Source organism: Ischnura elegans, chromosome 5, assembly GCF_921293095.1.
Source record: "Ischnura elegans chromosome 5, ioIscEleg1.1, whole genome shotgun sequence".
NCBI classification, from domain to species: Eukaryota; Metazoa; Arthropoda; class Insecta; order Odonata; family Coenagrionidae; genus Ischnura; species Ischnura elegans.
In genome coordinates, this window is record NC_060250.1 from 102833255 (window position 1) to 102842554 (window position 9300).

Sequence of the window (9300 nt, forward strand, 5' to 3'; positions counted from 1 at the left end):
ACGAGAGAGACATTACGAAATGGATATGAATATTGGGGAAAAGACACAAAACCTCCAATTCCGAGTCCAATCCGTAAAAACTTCATGTACGGTCACAGCAATCTGGAAAGCATGCTACAGAATCTCTTTGGATTTCTATAAAGCGGCTAGATCATGAGAACAGCGAAGCAAAAATAAAGATCAATAAGAAAACAGGAAGAATTGCGGACCAACAAATTTATTCTTGTGCTTAACGTACCCACGGATTCTGATCACTTTTGATCATATATAACAGTTAATGCATGAGAAATGGCACGGTTAAAATAAAATCTAAGTGAAAAAACAGGACGAAAAAAGGCAAAAGAAAATTGAGAAATGGAAATGATACTCGCGCGTCATGGTATTCATTGAGTTTAGAATAATAACTGGCTTTGGGAATTTAAGAATAGCACCAGAATATTAAAAGAATAAGGGGATTGAGCAACTAATGAAAATGCAAGGAATTCCGGCTTCGGTCGGATTTCGAGAATACTAGACAACACTAACTTAATTAAAATACGGAGTCAAATCCTATTTATTTATCCAAAATTATCTCTCTATTTATGTAAATGTAGCAGTTTAAGTTTATATTTACTCCTTTTTCCTTCTTCAAGGTATGAATAATACCATTATAGCGAAAGAAGTAAATATATGTGATTGCTGACGTGATGCAAAACATTATACTAAATATTCCATTTTCTAATGCAAATACGTGAATTTCCTCCATGATGATAAATGGTAAAAATTCTAGAGCTCAAGAATTCTGAACTTCAGCCGTAATGAATAATCTTACCGTCATTTCATTACTGCCGACATACATTCAGGATACAATGTTGAAACAATATATTTGTTTCTTAATTTAACCAAGTTACAGGAAGTTGACGATTATGTGCTCGCTACTACACGAGTTGAAAACTTAATTGAGGTTTACAACATACGCCAAAAATATCCGGGTCAATTGAAAATTACACGTCCTTGTTGAAATTAAAAATCTAAAAGCAAAAATTACTGAATCATGCAATGGTTAGCGATACTCCACGATAAAATGAGCTGGATTCAGTGATTCAACCATACCCTAATTCTACAGTACTTACCCGTGAAATCTCGAGAGACAGCTTAGCTCACAGCTCCCAACAACAAGATAACCCATCATGCTTACCTAAAAAGAGAAGAAAAGTAGTTTCACAGAAAGTTTGCACTCATATTGACGACCTAATATTGATACATGCAAGAGAACGTAGTGGAGCGTAACAGAGGAATGAACAAGTACCCCGACGAAGATTTTTATTCCCAGCATATAAATAATTTTTTCTTTCTTGAAGAGCGAAGGTGGCACAATTAAGACACAATTCAAAATACTTAGATTTGGGTACCAAACAAGTCTTTAAATCCTTTAAAAAAACACTCTGTTAGACTGGAAAAAATTACCATGCACTCAAAAAGACATCCTGAAGAATGAAGGAACACATACACGAAATTCTCCATTCCAAATTATGGTTATCCAAAACCCTAGACTAAATATTGCTTTCATCGAAATGATAAGAGAAGAAAAAGAGGTCACATAAGAAGAACAAATATTAAGTATACTTTCTAGCATCAAAAAGATGAAAACTAATGACTTACCAAAACAGTAGGTACAAACAGCCTAAATTAGTTTGAAAGGTCCAGCACAGTGCCTGGAGTATGACTGCTTCATACACTAAATTAAACATCTTTTTCTCGTATTAAAATTTCTGGTATTACAGGGTCATACTGTATCACAAAACACACTAAAAGAATCGATTCAAAGTCTCGATCTGAATACTGATATCCGCTCCGATATATTGATATACCGATACTAATTTCATCGAATGAAAATTAAATTTATAAAATTTTATACATAAATTTCACTACACTATCTAGGTTCCTGATTTTTTATGGCAATTGTTCCGAGGCTCATGGTACTAGATGTTAGTTACTTAAACGAATTTAATGTTATTTATGAGAGAAAGTAGTGGTTGCATTCCCCCAAGAAACATGGCTAATTCTCCCATCAAAATGACAGGCTAGATTTGGTTCATAAATGTTATACCATAAATAGTAAATACAGCCTAAAATAAGAGTTTTAGTCCGCCTGACCATACTGATTATCCCGATGCTTTAACCTGTTTACTGCCAATAATGTTTTCACTAATTTAAGTGTGCACTTATACTGCTCTAGCGAGTAATCCGTACAATTTACAAAGCAAAACCCAGGATTACAGGAAAAATTTCTCATTCCAAAGCGAATCCAAGAATATTTTAGCTTTGTGCAAATTTGCATACTCCGCTGATTTATATTCGCCTATTCCGAACAGCCTAATACATTCATTACTGCTTATAACATCGGAAACTTTATCGTTATCAAAAAAAAATCTCGCATCCTTTTTCATACGAAAGGAGCCTCTAAAAATAATTTGTCCGAATTACAGATTTTTTTGCATACTAAAGAAAAATCAAAGAAGGCAGTTTACATTTACTTTACCTGAAGAGTTTCCAAAATATACCTCCTTTTAAAAAATCATAGCATTCCGATTTCAGGCCAAGTGTGCCAGTTTTAAGCCAATCGCCTGATTGTACTTTAAGAAGAATATTACTCTTACCGTAATATGATAAACTCTAGTTGTTTTTAAAATTTGCAGACGCGAATTAATGCTTGCAACGGGCTCATTTATATTCTAGCACTAAATGTACCAGAAATAAATCCACGCTTATAACAACGTACAATTTCGCTACGAGGAAAAGCCTGCTAATGCCAAGCCTCAAATCAGTAAATGCCCCTTAGAATATAGTCATCTATTTACCTTAATTATATATTCTAACAAAAACTTTTTCCATTTTGCAGGAGTAAATAAAATGGATGAAGAGTCACTAAAGACTGCGGCTAAGGCCTTACGTCATCTTTTGGAGGAAGGAGCACAGGAAACGACCATAGACGTAGACGCTCCAACAGCCAGCACCCACTGGACTACGGACGTCAATGGGACAAGCACCGAAGCCGCCCTTCCAGAAGGAGAGCCTTTGGCCCCGTATGCCATAGCCAGCGCCTCAGTTCTCATCCTCTTCTGCGTAATTACCTTGGCCTGCAACGCCGTCATCCTCGCTTCCGTCTCCTGGATACGGCGGCCTATGTCTCCTACGCTGTCCCTCAGCATCAGCCTGGCGGCTGCAGACGCTTACAACGCCCTGTTCCTAGGCACGGGTCTCTTGGTGAATTCTTTGCTGCCCCGGGTAATCGGAGAATCCGTCGAGGATATGGCCCACGGTCGGTGCATATTGCTCGGCTTCGAGGCCCTCCGCGTGGGTGGCATCTTCGTGTCCGTGGCGCACCTTCTGGCCCTGGCCGTCAATCACTACCTGGGCATCCTCAGACCCCTCCACTACGCGGCCACCCTGACTCCAAGGATCACGACGATCCTCATCATCTTCCTCTGGAAGATACCGATCGCATTCTTCTTCGTCTACTTCTCCTCGATAAGCGGACAGGGCTTCCAGTCGCCACACTGCGAGTACGCCTTCATCAAGCAGCTGGGATTCAGGGCCGTCTTCAGCTGCCTCTTCTTCGCTCCCCTCATCTTAATGGCCTTCATTTATCTACACATATACTGCATAGTCCGCAGAACGCAGTGCTCGAGACAGAGGTCGCGGTTGGGAAGACAACTGGATGAGGGCTCAAGAGGTTTGGTGCGAGGTTCTGGTCGAGACAGCGGTAGATCCAGATCTGAATCATGTCGCGGGCGGACTCCGAGGGCGAGGCAGTTGGCGCGAAACTGGAAGGCAGTCGTCACGACCATGCTCATACTGGGCACCTACATCCTTGGGTGGATCCCGGCTGTGATGCTCTTCTTGCTCGTCTGCGACAACTGTGTCCTGGAGTTCAAGGACCCCGACAAACGGGTAATGTTGGCGGCATACAGTTTCGCCAACCTTCTCATCATCCTCAAGTCCCTGTCCGACCCGATTATCTACGCGGCCAGGATGCAGGAAATCAAAGCGGCGCTTGGAAGGATGAAGGAGACAGTGTTCGGCATCCCAGTGGGAGCTGGATCCGGTCCAGGAGCATCGGGAGTCGAGAGCAACCATGGTTACAGCACTCGGGTGCGGAGGAGGACGAGGAGAGGGCTGGCATTCTGCTGCTGCTGTTGCAGATCTTACCGCGACTTCGACCACGGATTCTACGGCGGCGAGGTCATGTCGAGGAATAGGCTCTCCACGTACGCGTCCTCGGCTTCCGGAGGGGCACCAGTTTCCACCAACATGGGGCTCAGTTTCAGGGTTCGATCCCTGCAGAGACACGCCATTAATGGCAGGACGGAGGCTGCGGGAGACGAAATACTCGCTGAAGTTGTTCAAGTCCGAGACGCACATGAAAATGAGAAGGCGGGAATTTTGACGGCCGGTCACCGGGTGACAGTCATTTGAGTGAGCTCTACGTTGACGCAATGAAATATTCGCCACAAGTTTCACCGCTTATTGAGGAACCGTTGATTTCTTTAGCAACAGACGATATTCTACAGGATTTTCAAACATAATGAAGCCATACTGAAAGAGATTGTGTACTTAATAACGAAAATTATAGGGATGGCTCCGATTTTTCCATCAGCATATACTTTTTGCTAATAGGACTTTCAGCATTCCACAGTGGATACGAGTGATCGAAAAAAAAGTTTCCAAAGGAATAATGATCAGTGTTAATTTAAGTGGCAATGATCTGCCCACATTTAAGTTCAAAGAGGTACTTGATTACCTAAAAACATAGGAAAAAACCTTTTTCCCTCCATTTCAAAGGCTAATTATTGTGATTGAAGCATAGCGCCAAAGTTAGACAGAAAATAATAGGTTGGTTAATAGTTCTCCACTTTAACTAGCAAAACGTGATCTCAAATGTATCCAGCGACTCAAGATGTGACCTTCCGAAAAAATACCGTCCATATGACTTGCTAGGTAGAGCATTTCGTGAAAGCTCATAGCTACACTGGAATAAGGAAATTTGAATGCCTAACTCTCATGGTGAATACATTATTTTAAAAAAGGGGAGAGTCACAATGGATCGATTACCAAATCTAATTGAGATTTCCACAGAAGGGCGAGCCAACGGAGAAAAAATACTCCGTAAAACTAAAAAAGTTCTTCATTTTAGGCTGATTTCCATGTAAATACGAAGATAAATAACTTAAAATGAACTGGTGAGCTTAATCTATAATTATGAATGAAAGATACTCGTGTGTGTGTCGTATGGATGTGTAGCTGCTTAGCTTGTACTCATTATAAAAAAAATTTCCATTGAATATGAAATTTTCTCCGTATAGTCACACAATATGTGTTAACTTATTAAAATAAGCGATTTTCTACCTCCATAGATTATGTAAGTATCGTTTTTATAGTCGTTTCATACGCAATTAAGGACTGTTCTTCACTTCAAACACCTGAGCATCAAGAGGGAAAAACGACAGGACCAAATAGGAATGCTCAAGTTGTACACGAGGCAGCTGATGTGCTGGCAGATTACCATCAGAATTAAGAGAAAAAGACCCTCAAGAAAACTAAACAAGCCATAAATCTGTCGATACATCACCCGCATGTGTTCGCCATGAAATAAATATCACCCAATTTTTCTGCGGGACACGAAATTCTCACAAAAAAATCATTAATTCCTTCATGAAAACATAAGGCGTAAAATTACGGCTTAACAATTACGGGTTAATGGCACAGGAAAAAAATAGCGAGAGAGCCTGAGCTCAAAAAATAAATTTGCGGTAGAATTTAAAATACCAGTAGTGAATAAAATTACCGATTAACTCTCCACTCCTATTCCATGCGTATTCTTGTTAAATTGTAGTTGTGAACTAAAATTAACATATCCTGTTCTCACTTTTTGTCTTCGTACGGAAAATTAGGTGTTTACTTTAAGACTTCAAAATTATTACTAAAAGCAGTCTTAATCTCAGAGAAATTTTTGAGGAGAATAATCATAATGAACTGCTACACATCGTCCCTTCATTGGCTTGCAGTGGAGCTTAAGCTCAGAGGATTAACAAGCAAAGTGTTCATATGCATGCGTGCATTGAAATGGTAGAAAAAAGTGATGTTTCATAGATCGTGGTGTTATGTGAATTCACCGTTTATAATCTCCAAAACTCCACTTGCTGCTGGGCAGCATTAAGTGTTGCGTGGTTGAAAGAAGAACTCTGGTACTTCGAATGCAGATCAACGCAAAGACATCCTCTTGCTTCTAGAACGATATGATAACAAGACAACGCACAAAAAGACTTACTTCCATGAGCCAACAAAAAAGCATAAACAATGCACATTAAAAATACAAATAATAATCAGGGTCGATAGCTAAATGTTTTGAAAGTAAGAAATGTAAATTATTATATTGTACAAAAATAAAGAGCTGAAGATGAAATGAGAAATAAATAAATCACAAAACAGACGTTAATGATGCAATGATGAAATGGATTTTTTGTCGGATATTAAAAAATATCAAAGAAAAATGACCACATACTTACTTCATGAAATTGAGGGAGTCAAAGTCTTAGCAAATCTATCTCAGAGTTTAAAGTAATAAAAGTATGTTCCTTATATACGGACCTTATAAGAATACATCCTTATATAAATGGTACATAAAGACCATGAAAAAAATGTACAATTATATTATTCAACACAATTGCTTGCGATGGGATCATTACACAGGTCAACAGTGGTTTTGGTGCCGGAGATTTTAAAGTTGATTTCAAGTATAATTGGGGTGCTGAGTCCAAATATGATATTAGTTTTTTCCTATCAGCTCTAGTTTTCAAGATACAGATATGTTGTTACTTACGTAAAAAAATGTTCAATATGATGATATGGGATAATTACATAAATGATAAAACCCACAAAATATAAAGACTTGATTAATTTATAGGAATGTTATAACCCCTACAATAACAATAGTTTTACAATACGATTGAATACAAATAGTAACATTTTTTACTGAAATAAAATACTTTAAAGAAAAAAAAAGACGTAAAAACGTCACTCAACACTTCAGAAGCTTCTTTTGCGCAATTTTCTTGCGTGCACTTTGTTAAAACAGTCTCGTTTTAAGCACCAGCAGTAATCTGCCGTCATATTGTTATCCCATCTTCCTTGGTAGCGATCTTCCATTGTTTTGATTTCCTGGTGAAATCTTTCACCTTGTTTTTCACTTGTGTCGCCTAAATTTTCAGGAAAACAGTCTAAGTGACTGTGTAGTTAGTGAAGTTTTATGCTCATATTACATCCAAGTGATTAAAAGTTAGTGAGCATATTGTTTACCAGCTCGAGATAATTCTCTCGTTTGTGATTTCCCAGAAATTTTTTTATTACAAATGAAAGCCAACTGTTTTTTTCAATCCCATTCATTGACTTGACAAAAGCAGGATCCTTTGTAAGTTGTCTGATTTGTGGCCCATCAAAAATACCAGCTTTAAGTTTTTCTTTACTTATCTGCGGCATTTTTATTTTTATGTAGCCGAAGCATGGTCCATCCTTGTCAAGAGCCTTTACAAATTGCTTCATTAGGCCTAGTTTAACATGAAGGGGCGGTAAGGTGATTTTCCTACGTTCAACTAAAGACTCGGCAATAATGTTTTTACCCAATAATTAAGTTTTCTCTCTTTGACCACTCCTTCTTAATCCAGTGGTTTGTCTGTCCCTGCTAGCACAGAGGCACAAGAAACAAGGATATTTTGTGTTGCTAAATTGCTGCCCAAGAAGAAAGTTCACCATTTTTAATTCTACACGAATCACCTAGCGATGTCCCTGGCATTTTATCTTCTGTAAGACCAATACTATTGTATCATATTCTTCTTTCATTTCAGTTGAATGGGCGATTGGTATTGAGCCAAACTTGTTAACATTGTGAAGAACACATTTAAACTACGCTTGGAGCTATCAATGAACAAACGCCAATCAGTAGCTTCATATTGCGGTAGTCCCATTCCTTTCAGAAGACCTCTAACGTCTAAACAAAATGTAAGATTGTCTTCTTGAGTGAAGAAGGGTAGCAGATCCTTTTCCCTTGTGCGATAAAAATTAATTTTTGTACCTTGTTTCATTAAATTCTTTTCATGCATCCTTGAAGCTAGTAGTTCAGATGCTTCCTTCGATAAGTTTAATTCTCTAACAAGGTCACTTAGTTCATCTTGATTAAATAGTTGAGGATTTGCTGATACTACCTCGTAGTCACTGTCACTGTCGTCAATAGAATCAGGAATATGTTCACATAGCTCATATCCTCACATACATCTGGTAATGTCTGAAATATTAGGATCGGGATTTCTTCTGAATTGGGTACCGGGCGTCTAGCTGAAGGCAAGTCTGGACATTTCCACTTGTGGCGATTGTTTCGATTAATTCCCGAAACATTTACGATGCAAAAATAACAGTCATCAATATGGTTTGTAGGTTCTCTCCAAACCATTGTCACACCAAACTTTAAACTTTTCCTTTTTCCTGAAGTCCACTACTGCTGATGTTCTGTACACTTTTTACATACAACATGTGGTTCCCACTTTTTACCTTGGTCACCAAGCTGAACACCAAAATATCCCAGGTATGCACGTTTCACAAAGTCTGTAATGTTTTTCCTATTTTTTCCTTTAAACTTATATTCCCCACAAATGTAACAGAACACATCACAATGATTTACACAGCTTCTTCGAATTGAGCTCATTTTTAGAGGTTGCTTTACAAAAACTTTGAGAATTTGAACATTTGTTTTCGGAAATCCCCTTACTCATTACTTACTCCCACCTCTTCATTTTCAAAGACACGCTATCTTTTTACCCTATTTACCACTTTTTTACTCTTCTCCACTTTTCTGTGATTCTTTCCACCTGTCGTTATTCTACAGCTATGACTAGGGTCCTTTTCCACCGTGGGTTTCCCACATCCCTTAGCTGTATCTTTTCCCTCCGTCTCCACTCTGTACGACTGTCTCCCCCTTCTTCAAACACGCCAAATCCTCCCAAACCCCTTTATCAAAGGTATAAAGGTGATTTTCAAAGTAAATACTGCAGAGTGGTTATGAATTAGTTTATTTATAGATTGATTTAAATTTGAAAAATATTTTCTGAAATATATCAAATATTTAAAAGAATCTAATAAAATGCGCCGTATCTAAAAAAGTAGAGCTGTTACATAAAAACGGATATCATATTTGGATTCAGCACCACACATATTGGTAATATCAGCTCAAAAATTCCTGGCACAAAAAAAATTTTTTTTTTTTGCCTG

General features: G+C 38.4%; 1 protein-coding gene across 1 annotated transcript; it reads left to right on the top strand.

Annotated features, from left to right (window-relative positions):
* The first annotated feature begins 2887 nt into the window (after window positions 1–2887).
* On the top strand, window positions 2888–5322 carry LOC124159860 (beta-3 adrenergic receptor-like). Its single transcript, XM_046535760.1, has one exon. It carries the CDS (start codon window positions 2893–2895, stop codon window positions 4456–4458), a length of 1566 nt encoding a protein of 521 aa, XP_046391716.1. The 5' UTR covers window positions 2888–2892; the 3' UTR covers window positions 4459–5322.
* Window positions 5323–9300: the final 3978 nt, after the last annotated feature.

Excerpts from the sequence above, each read along its gene's own strand:
- LOC124159860 (XM_046535760.1), top strand. The coding sequence starts at position 2,893 with ATGGATGAAGAGTCACTAAAGACTGCGGCTAAGGCCTTACGTCATCTT.